The 22,955-nt window shown below is 46.4% G+C and overlaps 1 protein-coding gene across 1 annotated transcript in view; it reads right to left on the bottom strand.

Annotated features, from left to right (window-relative positions):
• LOC140428702 (uncharacterized) overlaps window positions 1-22,926 on the bottom strand; it is an 81,078-nt gene extending 58,152 nt beyond the window's left edge. The window contains exons 1-5 of the mRNA XM_072515433.1: window positions 22,752-22,926; window positions 15,283-16,458; window positions 13,964-14,218; window positions 13,350-13,462; window positions 9,720-9,939 (exon numbers count right to left, since the gene is read on the bottom strand). Coding sequence (XP_072371534.1) covers window positions 9,720-9,939; window positions 13,350-13,462; window positions 13,964-14,218; window positions 15,283-16,458; window positions 22,752-22,926 — 1,939 coding nt within the window. The remainder of the gene's footprint in view (window positions 1-9,719; window positions 9,940-13,349; window positions 13,463-13,963; window positions 14,219-15,282; window positions 16,459-22,751) is intronic.
• Between the last annotated feature and the right edge of the window lie 29 nt (window positions 22,927-22,955).

The raw sequence follows: 22,955 nt of genomic DNA on the forward strand, positions 1-22,955 counted from the left end.
GATGATGGTGCACGAAATGGAGAAATTCACACTGTGTAGTCAATATATGTAGTGGCTGTCCCTTTCAGGAAAGGGTGTTTATCAGTGATGTCAGAGTGTGGGTGGAGCTGGGTTGTCTGTCTGCTTTTACTTTCACTTTAGGCTGTTTGCTACAGGGTGAGTTTAGTTTCGCTTTAGATTTGGAAAAGTTGCAATCAGAGCAAGATGTGTACGAATCTCTGCAAGCTTATGAATGTTCATTTGGTGATTTCAAAGTGGTAACTGTTCTCAGTAGTGAAGTTAAACCTGATGTATTTCTGTTAAGAGGGTCCTTTTTGTCTTATGGATGTTGCAAGGAAAGATTAAGAGTTACTTTGAGAGTACTGTATTCTTTGGGTGAATTATTGGAGTTGATAGTTGTTAAGATGTTTATTGTGGGTTTATAAAGTGTTAACTGGTTTCATAAATAAACAGTGTCTTAATTTAAAAGTACTGTAGATTTCTGTTGCATCACACCTGCAGAGTAGGGCTGTGTGCTCCCAATAACCACAATCTATTCAAAGTTGTGGGTCAGGTGAACTCCATGAGACACTTTGGGGCTCTCTAAACCCTGGCCCATAACATCTGATACATGGCACCTCTGACATTGCTGTGCTCCCTCAGTACTGCACTGCAGTGTCAGCACTTTTTGGATTTGAGTTGATTTATTATTGTCACATGTATTGATATACAGTGAAAAGTAGTGTTTCTTGCATGCTGTACAGACAACACACACCGCACATAGGGAAGGAAGGAGAGATTGCAGAATGTAATGTTACAGTCATAGTTAGGATGTAGAGAAAAGATCAACAGAATGAGAGGTGTCATAATATATACATCAGTATATGATGGTGCAGAGACACACATAGACGGACACACTGCAAGACCAATCAACACACACAACACAGCAGCCAATCACCAGTTAGGGCACGGTCACTATAAAGACAGAGGGCACTAGTTTTCCCGTTCATTCGGGATGCAGCCTCTGAGACAGACAGAGCCCGCAGTCAGTAGCACAAACATCCACCATGTGCTAGCAGTATAGGCTGGTCAGGTTAGGCATAGGTCTTCAGTCAATCTAACATAGTGTCGGCCCACAGTGCAAGTATGTTTAACAGCTCTTAGTTAAATAAAATAGAGTTGTACTATTACAAGTGTTGGTAGCCTGTCTATGTCACTGCTAAGGTGAACGCAGTATCCACAGATCCAGAGTACCCAACACATCATGGTACCAGTCTGTGATGTTAGAGTTTAATAGACCAACCTTCAAGAGATCTGCCTTCGACCAGCAATCAGCCACCCGGTAGTATGGAGAGCGTCCGCCCTCCCCCGCTGCTCCGCATCACCGGCAACCTCGATGCGAACTGGAAAATCTTTAAACAACGATTCCAGCTATACCTCGAAGCTACAGACCTGGAATCTGCCTCAGATGCCAGGAAGGTTGCTCTCTTCCTTTCCACGGCCGGGGACCACGCCATCCACATCTTCAACTCTCTCATTTTCGCTGAAGGTGAAGACAAGTCCAAGTTCAAGACAGTCCTGCTCAAATTCGACAGTCACTGTGACATCGAGGCAAATGAAAGTTTTGAGTGCTATGTCCATCAGTAGCGTCTGTAGGGTAAGGATGAACCTTTTCAATCTTTCCTCACCCACCTTTTCATCCTCGCGCAGTCCTGCAATTACGGCTCCACCTCCGGCTCGATGATCCGTGACCAGATCGTTTTCGGTGTGCAATCGGACCAGCAGCTCCTCAAGCTTAAACAGCTCACCCTTGCGATAGCCATCGAGACCTGCGTTCTGCATGAACACGCCACTAACCGATACTCGCACATTCAGGCAGCTGAAATGGCGCGGCAAGGTCCTCACGAGGCAGAGCGGGTGCAAGCCATTAAACAACTCCAGAGCCTAAGCCTGGATGAGGGCGGCCATTTCGCGTGCTTTTCGCCGGCTCCCGCGCATGCGCGCACTGACCGAGGGGACGGCGAGGCCGAAGACTGCACTGTGCAGGCACGCACTATGTACGACCGCACCGCACATGCGCGGTGGCGTAGCGATCGTTCTGACGTCACGACGTGCGGCAACTGTGGCTCCGCCCACTTAAAGCGGCAATGTCCTGCAAAGTCCCGACGCTGTCTCCAATGTGACAAGCTTGGCCACTATGCAGCCCTATGCAGGTCTGCTCAACCAACTACCTCTCGTCGCTCCAACCAGCCACACAGGGATGTCCGAACCATCCAGCCACTGGTCACCGATTCCGACTTGATTCCGAACCTTGACACCGAGGACCCTAAAGCACCATTTCGGGTGGGCATCATCACCAAACACAAGGTGCTCCAGAAGACAAAAGCCAAGTCTCTCACAATATTCAGCATTGATCGGGATGACGAGTGGTGTGCCACCCTCACGGTCAACCGATCCCGCATCCGATTCCAATGGTGTCACGTTTGCTACTTTCCAATCCTCTGGGACCACCCCAGAGTCTAGTGAATTTTGATAAATTATCACTAGTGCGTTTACAATTTCCCTAGCCATCTCTTTTAACACTCTGGGATGCATCCCATCAGGGCCAGGAGACTTGTCTACCTTTAGCCCCATTAGCTTGCCCAATACTGCCTCCTTAGTGATTACAGTCATCTCAAGGTCCTCACCTATCATATCTTTATTTCCATCAGTCACTGGCATGTTATTTGTGTCTTCCACTGTGAGGACTGACCCAAAAAACCTGTTCAGCTCCTCAGCCATTTCCCCGTCTCCTATTATTAAATTTCCCTTCTCACCTTCCAAAGGACCAATATTTACCACAGCCACTCTTTTTTGCATTATATATTTGTAGAAGCTTTTACTATCTGCTTTTATGTTCTGAGCAAGTTTACTTTCATAGTCCACCTTACTCTTCTTTATAGCTTTTTTAGTAGCTTTCTGTTGTCCCCTAAAGACTTCCCAGTCCTCTAGTCTCTCATTTTGTATGTTTTTTCCTTCAATTTGATACTCTCCCTCACCTCCTTAGATATCCACGGTCGATTTTTCCCCCTTTCTATTGTCTTTCTTTTTTGTCGGTATGAACCTTTCCTGAACACTGTGAAAAATCACTGTTCCTCAACTGCTTCACCATGAAGTCTTTGCTCCCAGTCTACCTTAGCTAGTTCTTCTCTCATCCCATTGTAATCGCCTTTGTTTAAGCACAAAACACTAGTGTTTGATTTTAACTTGTCATCCTCCAACTGTATTTTAAATTCCACCATATTGTGGTCGTTCCTTCCAAGAGGATCCCGAACTATGAGATCATTAATCAATCCTGCCTCATTACACAGGACCAGATCTAGGACCACTTGTTCCCTTGTAGGTTCCGTTACATACTGTTCCAGGAAATTATCCCGGGCACATTCTATAAACTCCTCCTCAAGGCTGCCTTTACCAACCTGGTTAAACCAATCGACATGCAGATTAAAATCTCCCATGATAACCACTGTACCATTTCTACATGCATCCGTTATTTCTTTGCTTATTGCCTGCCCTACCATCCTGTTACTATTTGGTGGCCTATAGACTACTCCTATAAGTGTCCTTTTCGCCTTACTACTCCTGATTTCCACCCAAATTGATTCAACCTTGTCCTCCATAGCACCAATATCATCCCTTACTATTGCCCGGATGCCATTCTTAAACAACAAAGCTACACCACCGCCCTTACCGTCCATTCTATCCTTTCGTATAGTCTGATACCCTTGGATATTTAACTCCAAGTCATGACCATCTTTTAACCATGTTTCAGTAATGGCCACTAAATCATAGTCATTCACGATGATTTGCGCCATCAACTAATTCACCTTATTCCGTATACTACGAGCATTCAGGTAAAGTACACTTATGCTGTTTTTTATGTCTTTGTTATGAATCCTAACGCCTTGATCAGCAACTTTTCGCAAATTATTTTTCCTCTTACCCCTTCTCCTAATTTTCCTTGTCTTTGAACCCATATCTCTACATAATAACCTGTCACGTAACCTGCTGCCTTGCTCGCCATTAACCATTATACTGTCCATAGCTTTACCCTTCCCTTCCCCCCCAACTTGCTAGTTTAAAGTCCTTGTGACCAACCTATATATCCTATTCGCTAGAACACTGGTCCCAGAATGGTTCAGGTGAAGACCGTCCCAACGGTACAGGTCCCTCCTGCCCCAGCACTGATGCCAATGCCCCATGAAATGGAATCCCTCTTTCCCGCACCACAGAAATCCCCAAACACCACGGAGAGATGGACCTTGTGACATGAGCTGGATAATGTTGTCAGTTTTGAATCATGATATGGAAATGCCGGTGTTGGACTGGGGTGGGCACAGTAAGTTGTTTTACAACACCAGATTGAAGTCCAACAGGTTTGTTTGGAGTCACTAGCTTTCAGAATGCAGCTCTTTCATCAGGTGAGTTTTGAACCAGTCAGAAAGAATGCATATCTACATTCTCTCCTGGTTCCATACTGAAAAAACCAAAGTAAACAAGATTCAGGACTGACATGTCCTCTCTCCTCGCTTTTAGAACAACTTTTGGGATCAAACGATCTTGCATGGATTAAAGTTTGGGTCCCAGTTATTCACAATGTATCTCAAAGATTTAGATTAGGGAATCAAAAGCAATATTTTCAAGTTTGCTTATGGCACAAAACTCGGTGGAATTGATAAAAATGAATTTAGGCCCTCACAGTCAGAAATGGGGGAATTCATAACGAGGAACAAAGAAATGGCCGAGGAACTAAATTCAGACTTTGCTTCTGCTTCACAAAGGAAGACAGGGATAAAATACCAGATGTTCTGAGGAACACAGGTTTTAGTGAGGAGGTGCCGGAAATTAGTATTAGAAGAGAATTATAAAATAATGGGAGTGAAGGTGGATACATCCCCAGGCCCTGATAATCTTCATCCCAGTGTATTTAGAGAAGTAGCTCTAGAAACAGTAGATCATTGCAAGCCATTTCACAAAATTCTTTGGACCCTGGAATGGTTCCTGAAGATTGGAGGGTGGCTAATATAACCCTGCTATTCAAAAAGGAAAATAGAGAGAAAACAGAGAACTATAGACCAGTGAGCCTAACGTCGAGAGGAGGACAGTTGCTACAGTACATCATCAAGGATTTAATAGCACAGTATTTGGAAAGCAGTGGTGTAATCAGACAAAGTCAGCATAGATTTATAGAAGGGAAATTATGTTTGACAAATCTACTAGAATTCTTTGATGATGTAATGAGGAGAGTTGACCAGGGAGAACTGGTGGATGTGGTTTCTTTAGACATTCAGAAAGCATTTGTCAAGGGCTTCATAGCAGATTATTATATTAATTTAAAGTGCATGGGATTGTGGGTAGGTGTCTTGAGATGAATGGAAAGCTGGTCAGCAGACAGGAAGCCAAAATATTGGAATAAATGGGATTTTTTTCTAAAGTGCATGGGATTGTGGGTAGGTGTCTTGAGATGAATGGAAAGCTGGTCAGCAGACAGGAAGCCAAAATATTGGAATAAATGGGATTTTTTTCAGATTGGAAGGCAGTGACTAGTGGCCTACCGCAGGGGTCTGTGCTGGGACCCCAAATGTTCACATCACTTATTAATGATTTGGACGAGGGAACTAAATACATTATCTCCAAATTTGCAGATGAAACAAAATTGGGTGGGAGGGTGAGCTGTGAGGACGATGCAGAGGTGCTTCAGTGGAATTTGGACAGATGCAGGAAATGTGGATAAATGTGAGGTTATCCGCTTCGTTAGCAAAAATAGGAAGGCAGATTATTGTTTGAATGGGTGCAAATTGAGAAAAGTGGATACTCAGCGAGTCCTTGGAGTCCTTGTGCATCAGTTGCTGAAATAAGCATGCAAGTACAGCAGGCAGTAAAGTAGGCAAATGGTATGTTGGCCTTCATAGCGAGAGGATTTGAGAATAGAAATAGAGATTTTTTTACTACAGTTCTATAGCACATTGGTGAGGCCACACATGGAGTATTGTGTGCAGTTTGGTGTCCTTATCTGAGGAAGGATGTTCTTGCAAAGGAGGGAGTGCAGTGATTCCTGAGATGGCAGAATTGTCATATGAGGAGAGACTAATTTGGTTAGAATCATAGAATTTACAGTGCAGAAGAAGGCCATTCGGCCCATCGGGTCTGCAGCAGCGCTTGGAAAGAGCACCCTACTAATGCTACACTCCTCCACCCTATCCTCTTTATCCCCGTAACCCAGCAACCCCTCCTAACCTTTTTGAAAATAAGGGCAATTTAGAATGGCCAGTCCACCTAACCTGCACATCATTGGACGGTGGGTGGAAACCGGAGCCTCAGAGGAAACCCACGCACACACGTGGAGAACGTGCAGACTCCGCACAGACAGTGACCCAAGCCGGGAATTGAACCTGGCACCCTGGAGCTTTGAAGCAACTGTGCTGACCACTGTGCTGCCCTGTTATAGGAATATAGGATTATATTCAGTGAAGTTTAAAGAGTGTGAGGGGATCTCATAGAATGTTCTGACAGGATTACACAGGGTAGATTCAGAAAGAATGTTCCCGATGGTGGGAGAGTCCAGAAGCAGGGGTCATAGCATGAGTATGAGGGGTAAATTGTGTAATTCACTGCCACAGAAAATAGTTAAGGACAAAACGTTGTGTAATTTCAAGAACAAATTAGAAAGAGCTCTTGTGCCTAAATGGATCAAGGGATATGGAGGGAAGATTCGATCATTGTATTCAACTTGATGGCCGCCTTGATCAAAATGAATGGTGGAACAGACTCGAAGGGCCAAATCGCCTCCTTGGGCTTCTATCTTATATGTATGTTTCCGTGTCTGTAATTGTGACTGGTGAGGAGGCTGTAAAGAGGCTACAAAGTGATTTATACAAGTTGAGTGAGTTGGCAAATAAATGACAGCTGTTGTATAATGTGGAAGTTTCCACTTGGCTACGAAATCCATCATGGCAGCATATTACTTTAATGATGAAAGATTGGGAAATGCTGATGTACATAGTTACCCTGGGTGTCCTTGTACATCAATCATTGAAAGAAAGCATGCAGGTACATGCAGAAAGCATCTAAAAAACACAATATCACAATAATCAAGGGGGACTTCAATATGCAGGTGGGCTGGGAAAATCAGGTTGGTAGTGGATCCCAAGCAAAAGAATTTGTGGAATGTTTCAGAGATTTTTTTTGGAGCAGCTTGCAGTAGAGCCCACTCGGGAACAGGCAATTCTGGATTTGGTGATGTGTAATGCAGCCTACTTGATTAGAGATCTTAATGTGAAAGAACCCTTTGGGATCAGTGACCACAATATGATAGAATTTACCTGTAGTTTGAGAGGGAGAAGCTGGAGTCAGATGTAACGGTATTAGAATTAAATAAAGGTAACTACAAAGACATGAGGGAGGAGCTGGCCAGAGTTGATTGTAAAAGAAGCCCAGCGGGGAAGTCTGTGGAACAACAATGGCAGAGGTTTTTGGGGGTTATTCGGGAGCAACAGCAGAAATTCATCCCAAGGATTAGGAAGCATGCTAAGGGCAGGCAAGGCATCCATGGTTGACGAGGGAAGTCAAGCACAGCATGAAAGCAAAAGAAAAAGCATACAAAGTGGCAAGGATTTGTGGGAAGCCAAAGGATTCGGAATCCTTTAAAAGCGAGCAGAGGACAACTAAAATAACAATAAGGGGAGAGAAGATGAAATATGAGTACAAGCTAGCTAGTAATATAAAAGAAGATAGGAAGAGTTTCTTTCAATGTACAAAAGGTAAGAGAGACGCAAAAATAGACATTGGACCTCTGGAAAATGTGGCTGGAGAAGTAATAATAGGAAACAAAGAAATGGCAGACAAACTGAATAGTTACTTTGCATCAGTCTTCACGGTGGATGACATCAGTGGGATGCCAGAGCTCCAGGAGAATCAGGGAGCAGAGGTGAGTGCAGTGGACATCACTAAGGAGAAGGTTCTGAGGAAATTGAAAGGTCCGAAGGTGGATAGGTCACCTGGACCGGATGGACTATACCCCAGGGTCCTAAAAGAGATAGCTGAGGAGATTGTGGAGGCATTGATGGTGATCTTTCAGTAATCATTGGAGGCAGGAAAGGTCCCAGGGACTGGAAAGTGGCTAATGCTACACCACTGTTTAAGAAGGGGGGGAGGCAGAAGACGGGAAATTATAGGCCGATTAGCCTGAATGTGGTCATTGATAAGATTTTAGAGTGCATTATTAAAGATGAGATCGCGGGGTACTTGGAAGTGCATGGTAAAATAGGACTGAGTCAGCACGGTTTTGTCAAAGGGAGGTTATATCTGACTAATCTGTTAGAGTTCTTTGAGGAGGTAACAAGGAAGTTAGGCAAAGGAGAACCAGTGGACATGATTTACTTAGAATTCCAGAAGGCCTTTGACACGGTGCTGCACAGGAGATTGTAAATACGTTAAGAGCCTATGGTGTTCAGGATAAGATCCTGGCATGGATAGGGGATTGGCTGACTGGCAGAAGGCTGAGAGTGGGGCTAAAGGGGTCTATTTAAGGATGGCAGTTGGTGACTAGTTGTGTTCCTCAGAGGTTGGTGCTGGGACCACAACTTTTCACAACATACATTAATGATCTGGAAGAAGGAAGTGAAGGCACTGTGGCTAAGTTTGCAGATGATACAAAGATCTGCATAGGGACAGGCAGCATTGAGGAAGCAAGCGGGCTGCAGAAGGACTTGGACAGGCTAGGAGAGTGGGCAATGAAGTGGCAGATTAAATACAATGTGGAAAAGTGTGAGGTTATGCACTTTGGAAAGAGGAATTTATGCATAGACTATTTTATAAATGGAGAAATGCTTCGGAAATCAGAAGCACAAAGGGACTTGGGAGTCCTTGTTCATGATTCTCTTTACGTTAACATACAGGTTCAGTTGGCAGTTAAGAACACAAATGCAATGTCAGCATTCATGTCAAGACGACTAGAATACAAGACCAGCGATGTACTTCTGAGGCTGTATAAGGCTCTGGTCAGACCCCATTTGGAGTATTGTTAGCAGTTTTGGGCCCCGTATCTAAGGAAGGATGTGCTGGCCTTAGAACGGGTCCAGAAGAGGTTTACAAGAATGATCCCTGGAATGAAGAGCTTGTCATATGAGGAACGGTTGAGGACTCTGGGTCTGTACTCATTGGAGTTTAGAAGGATGAGGGTGGATCTTATTGAAACTTATATGATACTGCGAGGACTGGATAGAGGGGAGGTGGAGAGGATGGTTCCACTTGAAGGAAAAACTAGAACCAGAAGACACCTTTAAAACTGAGACGAGGAGGAATTTCTTCAGCCAGAAGTTGATGAATCTGTGGAACTCTTTGCCGCAGAAGGCTGTGGAGGCCAAATCACTGAGTCTTTAAGACAGAGATAGATAGGTCCTTGATTAATGAGGGGATCAGCGGTTATGGGGAGAAGGCAGGAGAATAGGGATGAGAAGAATATCAACCATGATTGAATGGCGGAGCAGATTCGATGGGCTGAGTGGCCTAATTGTGCTCCGATGTCTTATGGTCTTAGGTGCAGCGAGGAGAAAGAGTAACAGCCATGATCAAACTGAATGAAGGAGCAGACTCGAAGGGCTGAATGGCCGACGCCTGCTCCAGTTTTCTGTGCTTCTACATATATTCCAGAACTTTTCCATGTCCTCTGAGTTTAATGATTGAGATGTGGAATTCCTTACCTGAAATAGTTGTGTTTTCAGCGTCAATAACGAACACTGAACTGTTGTTTAAAGAATCAGCAATCGACTTCTTGACATCGGACAGAGGAACAGTCACGTTTGTTGATGTTACAAAAGAAAATTTAACATTCACGCTTCCTTCTTCAATAGATGTGATAGAAATAGTCAATTTTCCGTCCTTGATTAAAGTCTGAATTTCCTCACTCAGTCCTTTGATCAACTGAAATCAAGAAAACAGAAATCCATTTCAGAAATACGACTAATTTCCCTGGAGCGTAGGAGGCTTAGGGTGAACTTATAGAGGTCTAAAATAATGAGGGGCCTCGACCAGGTAGATAGTCAACATTGTTTCCCGAAGGTAGAGGAGTCTAGAACTAGAGGGCACAGGTTTAAGGTGAGACACAAAAGTGACCAGAGGGGAAATTTCTTCACACAGAGGGTGGTAAGCATCTGGAACGAGCTGCCAGAGGCAGTGGTAGAGGAGGGAACAGTTTTTTCCTTTAAAAAACAGTGAGACAATTACATGGGCAGGGTGGGTATAGAGGGATAAAGAAAGAAGGAAAGAAAAATTAAAGCACAGGAACAGGCCCTTCGGCCCTCCAAGCCTGCGCCGATCCAGATCCTCTATCTAAAACTGTCGCCTATTTTCTAAGGACATGTGTCCCTCTGCTCCCTGCCCATTCATGTATCTGTCCAGATACATCTTAAATGACGCTATTGTTCCCGCCTCTACCACCTCCGCCGGCAATGCGTTCTAGGCACCCACCACCCTCTGCGTAAAGAGCTTTCCACGCATATCTCCCTTAAACTTTTCCCCTCTCACCTTGAACTCGTGACCCCTAGTAAATGAGTCCCCCACTCTGGGAAAAAGCTTCTTGCTATCCAAAAAGCTTCTTGCTATCCAAAATATGGGCCAAATGCAGGCAAGGGGGACTAGCTTAGTGATAGAAACTGGGCAGCATCGACAAGCTGGACCAAAGGGCCTGGATCCATGCTGGAAACATCTACGACTCTATGATCTTGTTTTGTGGCGGTGATACCCATGCAGACAGGGCGGTACTGTGCAAACTCCACACGGACAGTGACCCAGAGCTGGGATTGAACCCGGGTCCTCAGCACCGTGAGGTGGCAGTGCTAACCACTGCACCACCGTGCCGTCCGAGAACCTCTATTCATAGCCAACCGGCATCATTTAGCACTCGTTGTGCCTCTCACAGTCAAACAAAGCCAGATTAAATGTTTTCTTATCTTCTTTAAGATAAGGCGGCTACCAAAACTTACTTTCACAGTGAAATCTCCATCCTCAGAGGCAACCTGCAGCTCCTACTTCGCAAACATGGGTTTTAACTGAATGTCAATCCTTCATGTTTGGAATGCTCCCAGAATTACAGGTATCTCGGAGTGTGCCAATATTCCACAGACTGCGCTTGACATTCATCCTGGGATCCACGCTCTGTGCCATGTGCTGCCCTATGTACACACTTGACCTCTCTTTCCAGCAGCTCACCCGATCTCAAAGATATTTCACCTCATTCTTCGTCCCACCTTAACAGTAAACTGTTACTCTATCTTTCCATTCCTAAGGAACATAAGCCCCAACAATTTAAGAGTATTGACATCCATCTGGATAATTGCACTCTCTCTCTTCCTTCTGACTCCATCACTTTCTCTAATCCCGCCTCTGGCTGTGTATTCACTACAGCCTCTCACATTCCCCTCTCTGACATTGAACAGTCTGCGCTGACAAACCCAGTAATATTACCTCCCCTGCTCCTGTCTCTCTCTCTCAGGTAACTTCCTTTGAACTTACTGCATTTTGCTTCAATTTTCGAAAGAACCTGGTGATCAGGGCAGTGTTGTTGTCTGTTGTACTGACCTCTAACTCGCAAAGGTTTACAATGAACTCCCAACAGCCTGATGCAGATTCACCTGTCGATGACAGTGACAGTCGGAGTGACTAGCACACTGTTCTCTTGGAGGTGGTGTCCTGTCTTCAAATTGAGGACACGCTTGATTGTGTTGTGTGGCACGACCACCGTGCTTTGTACTGATGTGGCAACTGCAGACTGGGCATTCATGAGGTGCTGTGCGCCATCAGCAGCAGGAGAATTTTACTCAACCGCAATCTGCAAACTGATGGCCCAGCATATTCCACACATCCCCCACCCCACCCCCACTCACTCTACCATGATCACAAACCCAACCCCGGTTCAAAAAAGAGTACAGGAGGGCAGTGGGCATGTCAGGAGCAGCACAAGGCATAACTAAAATTAAAGTGCCGACCTGGTGAAGCAACAACACAGGAAACCTGCATGTCAAACATATTAAGCAGCAATTGACAGGCAAAAGACCAGATCTAAGCTCTGCCACATGGAGCCATGAATAGAGGTGCTAATTAAAAAACTGAGTGGAGGAGGAGGCTCCACAATTATCCTGATCCGTTCTGATAGGATAGCCCATCACATTAGAGCAAAAGTTAAGGATAAACATGCACCTCAAGCTCCTTGGGAGATTCTGAGCATCACAGATTCCCTCAGGTGGAGATGTTCATTGCCTGCCACTTGTGTGAATATTACTTGTCACTCATGGGCCCAAGCCTGAATGTAATACGGTCTTGTGTTTATGGACAGAAACTGCCTCAGTATATGTGCAGTCATGAATAGTGCTCATCTTCAAACATCCCCACTTCTGAACCGATGGTGGAGGAGGTCATTGATGAAGCAGCTGCAGATGGCTGGGCTTAGGCAACCACTCTGAGGAATTTCTGAGGCAATGTTCTCGGCCTTTGATGATTGACCTCTGACTGCCAGAAGCATCTTCCCTTCTGCCTGATGTGACTCCAACCAGTGGAGAGCTTTTCTTCCTGATTTCCCCATTGACTCCAGTCTTGCACAGGTTTCTTCAACCTGCACTCAGCCAAATGCTGCCTTGATCACACTCACATTTCAGATCTAACTGGGATCATTTGGTGCCAGTTCTGCCTCTCTTAACCAATAAACGAAGATAGATGAAATGCTTAATGTTCTCATTACCAGAATGAAATCGATTGCTTAGATCCTGCTGAGTGAAAATGGTTGTACTTATGCTTCTAAAACATTCCTTTGTAAGCTTTTCTGATAGCAGTGACAATGTGCAGAAATCTTGTATACTTGCACACAGTGATCAGCTAATCACAGCGACTCCAGTTGGCCGTCCAACTAAAATAGACTCCCTTTGATGGCTGAACCCCACAATTGTCAAGTCAATGTTTATGGTGATTATTCATATCAGGGATCTCAGGAGTGGTGCTTGGGATGAGACCTCAGCTGAAATCACACTGAACAGTATTGGTAACTTGTCAAATTGTTCCCATGAAAATCTTCTTTCGTAACAAAGATGCTGATTCATCAGGTGGAAGATTAAGGAAATGAGATTAGAGAGGATAGCTCCCATAAATGAGGTAGCATCATCCAATGGGCTGAAAAGCCATATGCTGCCATTTCCAAGGTCCATTAAATGAAGCAACACGTTTCATACACATTAATTACTTCCTCATGTGCTCATCTTGGTAAAAACATGCGAGGCTCTATTGATTTTACAGGCATTGAGTCCCCAGTCTCCTTTCCCCCCCAACACGCAAGAATAACTTACTTCAGCAGTGAAATTCTTTACAAAGTCTCTGTACTCCTGGCTGCTTTCATTTTTCAAAGCTGGTGTGAACTCCTTATTGGTAATTCTTGTTGACGCTTCCACGACCGAGGCAACTTCGAAAAGTGAAAAATAAAGAAGTTACTTTGTGAGTAAAACCAGAATTGTAAATTCATGGCTGTTTCTACAGTTTTAGATTGAGCTGGAAGTACAGACATTAACCTCCCCACAGGGTAATGAGCGAGTGGGGAGTTCAAAGAAAGATTATTTACCTAAAATAAAATCTAAATACTGCACACTGGGTTCTGAAGAAGATTCATATTGGAGTCTAAATTCTGTTTCTCTCTCCACAGATGCTAGTAGAACTGCAGAGTTTTCCAAAACAACCTGTGGAATATTTACCGCGCTCTTCTCAATGCACCATCTGTTCAACACCATTTTAACTGCTGGAGTTTATGAGCATTCTTTGCCACAGTAAATCACTGGAATTCTGATTATATTAACATTGGGGACTCATGACAAACTTACCTTCCAATATTCAGTCCCCCATTTTCACAGCTCATGTTCAGGAAGGATATGCTGGGAAACGGAAGCAAAATCTAGCTCATCAAACATACCTGTCCTGACCTTCTCTGTGATTGTCTCCAGCTGACCACAAGTTGTGGTGGATATTAGTATCTGATATTCGACATCGGGCTTCAAACTGGAAAATTCTGCTGCTTGTTTCCCAGTTTGAAATTGCTTTTGATAGTTCACCGTGGAGATTGTGACAATGAAATTTGTCTGTTTCGATGCATTATCAGTTTCCCAGGTAATGGAAATTACTTCACTTTTCACTGTTACCAAATTAATACGCAGGAACCTCAGTGGCACTGTAAAAAAAAACATGAAACATCAGTAAGAAAGAAACATACATGTATATGCCGTTTGTGTCCTGGGAAATGAAGTATTTATGAAGAGAACTCAAAGCACAAAGAACAAAGAAAAATACAGCACAGGAACAGGCCCTTCTGTCCTCCAAGCCTGTAACAGTCATGATATCAACCTTGGCAAAAAACCCTCAGCACTTCTTAATGTCGTACCACTCTATACCCATCCTATCCATGTATTTGTCAAGATGCCTTTTGAACGCCGATAATGTGTCTGCTTCCACAACCTCCCCTGGCAACGCGTTCCAGGCACTCACCACCCTCTGTGTAAAAAACCTGCCTCGCACATATACTCTGAACTTTGCCCCATGGATCTTAAACCTATGCCCCCTAGTGATTGACCCCTCCACTGTGGGAAAGAGTGTCTGCCATGAACTCTATTCATGACTCTCATAATCTTGTAGGCTTTCTATATTCCAAAGAGTTTTGCCGTTTATGGTATATTTCCCCTCTATGTTAGACCTACCAAAATGCATTACCTCACATTTATAAGAACATAAGATCTAGGAGCAGGAGTAGGCCATCTGGCCCCTCGAGCCTGCTCCGCCATTCAATGAGATCATGGCTGATCTTTTGTGGACTCAGTTCCACTTTCCGGCCCGAACACCATAACCCTTAATCCCTTTATTCTTCAAAAAACTATCTATCTTTGACTGGATTAAACTCCATTTGCCATTTCTCTGCCCAAGTCTCGAACCTATCTATGTCCTGCTGTATCCTCTGACAATCATCAACACTATCTGCCGCTCCACCAACATTGGTGTCATCCCTGAACTTACTAATCAGACCAGCTACATTTTCCTCCAAATTGCTAATGTATACTACAAACAACAGAGGCCCCAGCACAGATCCCTGTGGAACACCACGAGTAACAACCTTCCATTCAGAAAAACACTCTTTTACTGCTACCCTCTGCTACCCTTCACCATATTAAGTCTCCTCTTTGAAGATGGGTGAATGATTATATTATGAAATAGTTATGCAGAACATTAATATATTCAACTTACCACAGGATGTAGTGATTGATGTAGATACAGGGGTGGTGGCTTTTGGGGTGGTCCTTACGGAGGTTGTGTCAGTGCTTGGGTTGGTGGTAGAGCCAGGGTTTGGACTGGTTGCAGGGCCAGTGGTTGGGATGGTGATGGTTGAAGTGGGAACAAAGGTCGGGGTGGAGGTTGCGGTGGAGATTGGGGTGGTGGTTTGAATGGTGGTAGGGATGGTGATTGGTACAGTGGTTGAGCTGGAGCTTGGTATGGTGGTTCGGTTTGAGTTCGGTGTGGTGTTTGGGGTGGTGGTTGGGATGATGGTTGAGCTGAGGATTAGTGTGGTATCCAGCCTAGTGGTGGGGCTAGTGTTTGTTGGGGTGACTATGGTGGAGATTGGGCTGGTGTTTGAGGTGGTGCTTAGGATGCTGGTTGGGCTGGAGTTTAGGGGGGTGTTTGGGATGGTCGCTGGGATGCTGGTTGGGTTGATGGTTGAGTTGGTGATTAGTGTGGTATCCAGGCTACTGGTGGGGCTGGTGGTAGTTGGGGTGATTGTGGTGGAGATTGGGCTGGTGTTTGTTGGGGTGACTGTGGTGGAGATTGGGCTGGTGTTTGTTGGGGTGATTGTGGTGGAGATTGGACTGGTGTTTGTTGGGCTGACTGTGGTGGAGATTGGGCTGGTGTTTGTTGGGGTGACTGTGGTGGAGATTGGGCTGGTGTTTGTTGGGGTGACTGTGGTGGAGATTGGGCTGGTGTTTGTTGGGGTGATTGTGGTGGAGATTGGGCTGGTGTTTGTTGGGGTGAATGTGGTGGAGATTGGGCTGGTGGTAGTTGGGGTGAGTGTGGTGGAGATTGGGCTGGTGTTTGTTGGGGTGATTGTGGTGGAGATTGGGCTGGTGTTTGTTGGGGTGACTGTGGTGGAGACTGGGCTGGTGTTTGTTGGGCTGACTGTGGTGGAGATTGGGCTGGTGTTTGTTGGGGTGATTGTGGTGGAGATTAGGCTGGTGTTTGTTGGGGTGACTGTGGTGGAGACTGGGCTGGTGTTTGTTGGGGTGATTGTGGTGGAGATTGGGCTGGTGTTTGTTGGGGTGATTGTGGTGGAGATTGGGCTGGTGTTTGTTGGGGTGACTGTGGTGGAGATTGGGCTGGTGTTTGTTGGAGTGATTGTGGTGGAAATTGGGCTGGTGTTTGTTGGGGTGACTGTGGTGGAGATTGGGCTGGTGTTTGTTGGAGTGATTGTGGTGGAGATTGGGCTGGTGTTTGTTGGGGTGACTGTGGTGGAGATTGGGCTGGTGTTTGTTGGGGTGATTGTGGTGGAGATTGGGCTGGTGTTTGTTGGGGTGACTGTGGTGGAGATTGGGCTGGTGTTTGTTGGAGTGATTGTGGTGGAAATTGGGCTGGTGTTTGTTGGAGTGACTGTGGTTGAGATTGGGCTGGTGTTTGTTGGGGTGATTGTGGTGGAGATTGGGCTGGTGTTTGTTGGAGTGACTGTGGTGGAGATTGGGCTGGTGTTTGTTGGGGTGACTGTGGTGGAGATTGGGCTGGTGTTTGTTGGGGTGACTGTGGTGGAGATTGGGCTGGTGTTTGTTGGGGTGACTGTGGTTGAGATTGGGCTGGTGTTTGTTGGGGTGATTGTGGTGGAGATTGGACTGGTGTTTGTTGGGGTGACTGTGGTGGAGATTGGGCTGGTGTTTGTTGGGGTGACTGTGGTGGAGATTGGGCTGGTGTTTGTTGGGGTGATTGTGGTGGAGATTGGACTGGTGTTTGTTGGTGTGATTGTGGTGGAGATTGGGCTGGTGATTGTTGGGGTGACTGTGGTGGAGAATGGGCTGGTGTTTGTTGGGGTGATTGTGGTGGAGAATGGGCTGGTGTTTGTTGGGGTGACTGTGGTGGAGATTGGGCTGGTGTTTGTTGGGGTGATTGTGGTGGAGAATGGGCTGGTGTTTGTTGGGGAGATTGTGGTGGAGATTGGGCTGGTGTTTGTTGGGGTGACTGTGGTGGAGATTGGGCTGGTGTTTGTTGGGGTGACTGTGGTGGAGATTGGGCTGGTGTTTGTTGGGGTGACTGTGGTGGAGATTGGGCTGGTGTTTGTTGGGGTGATTGTGGTGGAGATTGGGCTGGTGTTTGTTGGGGTGATTGTGGTGGAGATTGGGCTGGTGTTTGTTGGGGTGACTGTGGTGGAGATTGGGCTGGTGTTTGTTGGGGTGATTGTGGTGGAGATTGGGCTGGTGTTTGTTGGGGTGACTGTGGTGGAGATTGGGCTGGTGTTTGTTGGGGTGATTGTGGTGGAGATTGGGCTGGTGTTTGTTGGGGTGACTGTGGTGGAGATTGGGCTGGTGTTTGTTGGGGTGATTGTGGTGGAGATTGGGCTGGTGTTTGTTGGGGTGCTTGTGGTGGAGATTGGGCTGGTGTTTGTTGGGGTGACTGTGGTGGAGATTGGGCTGGTGTTTGTTGGGGTGATTGTGGTGGAGATTGGGCTGGTGTTTGTTGGGGTGATTGTGGTGGAGATTGGGCTGGTGTTTGTTGGGGTGACTGTGGTGGAGATTGGGCTGGTGTTTGTTGGGGTGATTGTGGTGGAGATTGGGCTGGTGTTTGTTGGGGTGATTGTGGTGGAGATTGGGCTGGTGTTTGTTGGGGTGACTGTGGTGGAGATTGGGCTGGTGTTTGTTGGGGAGATTGTGGTGGAGATTGGGCTGGTGTTTGTTGGGGTGACTGTGGTGGAGATTGGGCTGGTGTTTGTTGGGGAGATTGTGGTGGAGATTGGACTGGTGTTTGTTGGGGTGAATGTGGTGGAGATTGGGCTGGTGTTTGTTGGGGTGACTGTGGTGGAGATTGGGCTGGTGTTTGTTGGGGTGATTGTGGTGGAGATTGGGCTGGTGTTTGTTGGGGTGATTGTGGTGGAGATTGGGCTGGTGTTTGTTGGGGTGATTGTGGTGGAGATTGGGCTGGTGTTTGTTGGGGTGACTGTGGTGGAGATTGGGCTGGTGTTTGTTGGGGAGATTGTGGTGGAGATTGGGCTGGTGTTTGTTGGGGTGACTGTGGTGGAGATTGGGCTGATGTTTGTTGGAGTGATTGTGGTGGAGATTGGGCTGGTGTTTGTTGGGGTGACTGTGGTGGAGATTGGGCTGATGTTTGTTGGAGTGATTGTGGTGGAGATTGGGCTGGTGTTTGTTGGGGTGATTGTGGTGGAGATTGGGCTGGTGTTTGTTGGAGTGATTGTGGTGGAGATTGGGCTGGTGTTTGTTGGGGTGACTGTGGTGGAGATTGGGCTGGAGTTTGTTGGGGTGATTGTGGTGGAGATTGGGCTGGTGTTTGTTGGGGTGATTGTGGTGGAGATTCGGCTTGTATTTGTTGGGGTGATTGTGGTGGAGATTGGGCTGGTGTTTGTTGGGGTGACTGTGGTGGAGATTGGGCTGGTGTTTGTTGGGGTGAGTGTGGTGGAGATTGGGCTGGTGTTTGTTGGGGTGACTGTGGTGGAGATTGGACTGGTGTTTGTTGGGGTGATTGTGGTGGAGATTGGGCTGGTGTTTGTTGGGGTGATTGTGGTGGAGATTGGACTGGTGTTTGTTGGGGTGATTGTGGTGGAGATTGGACTGGTGTTTGTTGGGGTGATTGTGGTGGAGATAGGGCTGGTGTTTGTTGGGGTGATTGTGGTGGAGATTGGGCTGGTGTTTGTTGGGGTGATTGTGGTGGAGATTGGACTGGTGTTTGTTGGGGTGATTGTGGTGGAGATTGGACTGGTGTTTGTTGGGGTGATTGTGGTGGAGATTGGGCTGGTGTTTGTTGGGGTGACTGTGGTGGAGATTGGGCTGTTGTTTGTTGGGGTGACTGTGGTGGAGATTGGGCTGTTGTTTGTTGGGGTGACTGTGGTGGAGATTGGGCTGGTGTTTGTTGGGGTGACTGTGGTGGAGATTGGGCTGGTGTTTGTTGGGGAGATTGTGGTGGAGATTGGGCTGGTGTTTGTTGGGGTGACTGTGGTGGAGATTGGGCTGATGTTTGTTGGAGTGATTGTGGTGGAGATTGGGCTGGTGTTTGTTGGGGTGACTGTGGTGGAGATTGGGCTGATGTTTGTTGGAGTGATTGTGGTGGAGATTGGGCTGGTGTTTGTTGGGGTGATTGTGGTGGAGATTGGGCTGGTGTTTGTTGGAGTGATTGTGGTGGAGATTGGGCTGGTGTTTGTTGGGGTGACTGTGGTGGAGATTGGGCTGGTGTTTGTTGGGGTGATTGTGGTGGAGATTGGGCTGGTGTTTGTTGGGGTGATTGTGGTGGAGATTCGGCTTGTATTTGTTGGGGTGATTGTGGTGGAGATTGGGCTGGTGTTTGTTGGGGTGTCTGTGGTGGAGATTGGACTGGTGTTTGTTGGGGTGACTGTGGTGGAGATTGGGCTGGTGTTTGTTGGGGTGACTGTGGTGGAGATTGGGCTGGTGTTTGTTGGGGTGATTGTGGTGGAGATTGGGCTGGTGTTTGTTGGGGTGAGTGTGGTGGAGATTGGGCTGGTGTTTGTTGGGGTGACTGTGGTGGAGATTGGGCTGGTGTTTGTTGGGGTGACTGTGGTGGAGATTGGGCTGGTGTTTGTTGGGGTGAGTGTGGTGGAGATTGGGCTGGTGTTTGTTGGGGTGACTGTGGTGGAGATTGGACTGGTGTTTGTTGGGGTGATTGTGGTGGAGATAGGGCTGGTGTTTGTTGGGGTGATTGTGGTGGAGATTGGGCTGGTGTTTGTTGGGGTGATTGTGGTGGAGATTGGACTGGTGTTTGTTGGGGTGATTGTGGTGGAGATAGGGCTGGTGTTTGTTGGGGTGATTGTGGTGGAGATTGGGCTGGTGTTTGTTGGGGTGATTGTGGTGGAGATTGGGCTGGTGTTTGTTGGGGTGACTGTGGTGGAGATTGGGCTGTTGTTTGTTGGGGTGACTGTGGTGGAGATTGGGCTGGTGTTTGAGGTGGTGGTGTTCACAATGATAGTGATTGGATTGCTTGTGCTGGGGGTTATGGGGATAGGTGTTGTGCTGAGAATGTTCGTTGTTGGAGTGCTGGTGGAGGCAGTGCTGGTGTTGGGATTTTCACTGGTTGAGATAATGGTGATCGGACTCGTACTCGCTGAGGAAATGGTGGAACCTGAAATAAAAATAAACATCAAAAAGTTCTGATCAGCAGCTTTGGGGAAATTGCTCAGAATACTTTGGTTCAATTTCTCATGACACCTTCATCAAAATTTGTGCCAACACAAATGTTGAATATTAAATAGCAGCAACATTCCATGTTGTCACTTAAGGAGTGTTCAGGATTTTAGGATATTAAAACCACACAACCAAAATGAAAAATAGGTGGTTTCCGAAATGGGGAATTTGGCACGACTACGAGGGATCCAGGGCAATTTGGCAAATTGGTCCAAATTTGGCAGAAGGCAGAGAGTGTTGGCCGAAAGTTGTTTTTGGATCTGGAAGCCTGTGTCCAGTAGTGAACATTAATGATCTGGATGGAAATGTAGGAAGTATGATCAGTAAGTTTGCAAGATGACACAACAATTGGTGATGTGGCAGAAAGTGAAGAGGAAAGCTTTAGATTACAGGATGACACAGACGGGCTGGTCAGATGGGCAAAACAGTGGGAAATGGAGTTTAACACTGAAAAGTGTGAGGTACTGCACTTTGCGAGGACTTTTATTTCTATTCATTCACGGGATGTGGGAGTTGCTGCTTAAGTCAGCATTTATTGCCCATCCCTAGTTGCCCTTCAGGAGATGGTCGTGAGCTGCCTTTTTGAACCACTGCAGTCCCTGAGGTGTAGGTACACCCACTGTGCTGTTGGGGATAGAGTTCCAGGATGGTGTTCATTAGACTTTTATTTCCAGATATTTTATTGAGTTTAAATTCCATCACCTGCCATAGCGGGATTCGAACCCGGGTCCCCAGATCATTATCCTGGATCTCTGGATTGCTAGTCCAGCAATAATGCCACTACGCCTCCGCCTCCCCTATAGGGGGAAACTAACAAATCAAGAGAATATACAATGAATGGTAGGACTCCAGGAAGTATGTGCTGTCTGGGGGACCTTTGTGTGCAAGTCATAGATCTCTGAAGAAAACAGTTCAGACAAGAAAGGTGTTTCAGAAGTCATATGTTCTTGGGGGAAAGCCCAAGGATTCCGAGGGGGGTCCTGCAGATGGATAGACTGTTGGGAGGAATTGCGTGCTAAATTTGCCACCAACGTGGAGAAGCTGTTGGGGTGATGTGGAGACCCGGGGTTTACCTGGCTGCGGATGTCGGCTGCGTCATGTAGAGAGTTCAGTTTGGGTGCGCTGGTGACGGCACCACGGCCATTTGCTCCAGAAAAGTGTTTCTCAACCCCGGTGGTTTCCCCAACTTTAAAAATATGGAGCCAACTCCATCAGCATTAAAAGCTGGGGTCAGTGTCACGGCCGGTCCACATTTGGACAAAACAGTTGTTCAAGCCAGAAAAGCTGGATGTCACATTTAGGGGCTGGAAGGGGAAGGGGCTGGAGAGAGAGTGAGTGATTTATTCCTGGAGGGGCCGTTTCCCAGTCTGGAGGAGTTGATGGAGAAATTCGGGTTCTCGGGCTTGGACTCGTTTCAGTACCTCCACGTATGGAATATTGTTCGACGAGCGTTCCTGGTGATGCCGCCATCAACCTTACTGGAGATGATCTTATTCTGTACAGGGTCGGAAGAGGGTAGTACATCTGGCATATTTGGACGGCATCTGGGGAGGATCTGACCTCAGTGGAATGGCGAAAGTCTATATGGGAGGAGGAGCTGGGGCCTATAATGGAGGATGAGGTATGGAGTGAAGCTCTTTGCAGGGCAAATGCAATGTCATCTTGTGCGAAGCTGAACTGATCCAGCCCACGGTACTGTTTAGGGCCCACCTCACTAAAGCCAGAATGAGTTGTTTCTTTGTGGGTGTTGAGGATAGGTGCGAGCGCTGTTTGGTAGGGCCCGTGAATCACGCACACATGTTCTGGTCCTGTCCCATCTTGTGGGTTTTTGGATCACAGTCAACCACTTTGCCTTGGGTCTGGAGTCACAGGTAGAGCAGACCAGGTGAGGACGGCAGAATTCCTACTCTGTGGGACATTGGTGAACCAGATGGATTTTTACAACAATCAATGATCAGTTAATGGTCACCATAACTGAGACAATCTTTCAATTCAAGACTTTTTTCAAATGAATTTAAATTCAATTAGCTGCCAGGGTGGGATTTGAGCCAGTGTCCCCTGATTGGTGCTGTGGTAAATAGCCAGGAGGAAAGCCTTACATTACAGCAAGATATAGAGGGGCTGGATTTACATTCCTCCATTAGCCTAACCAAGTCATTAATTCCTTCAGTTTAAATGGGCAGTGGAGCTTCAAAATGACGGCGAGCTGAATGCAAGATATACATGTAAAGCTTTCACATATTAATATCAGCAGGATTCATGTTGAAATACTTTCACTTTCCTTACACCACTCCTGGTTTAAACAGCTCTGATCTTTACCTGTGCACTGTGTTCCTGGGTTTGCTGGATTGCTATCTATAGTTCCTTCAGAACAACGACACGAGAAACTTCCTGGAGTGTTCGTGCAGACAGCTAATGCAGAGCATGAGTTGTCCCCAATCTCACACTCGTCAATGTCTGAAAGAAGAATTAGATCAAAACTATCACTTTCCATAAAGGTTACTTGAACCAAAGAATTGAATT

The sequence above is a fragment of the Scyliorhinus torazame genome, chromosome 8 (genome assembly GCF_047496885.1).
Source record: "Scyliorhinus torazame isolate Kashiwa2021f chromosome 8, sScyTor2.1, whole genome shotgun sequence".
Classification (NCBI taxonomy): domain Eukaryota; kingdom Metazoa; phylum Chordata; class Chondrichthyes; order Carcharhiniformes; family Scyliorhinidae; genus Scyliorhinus; species Scyliorhinus torazame.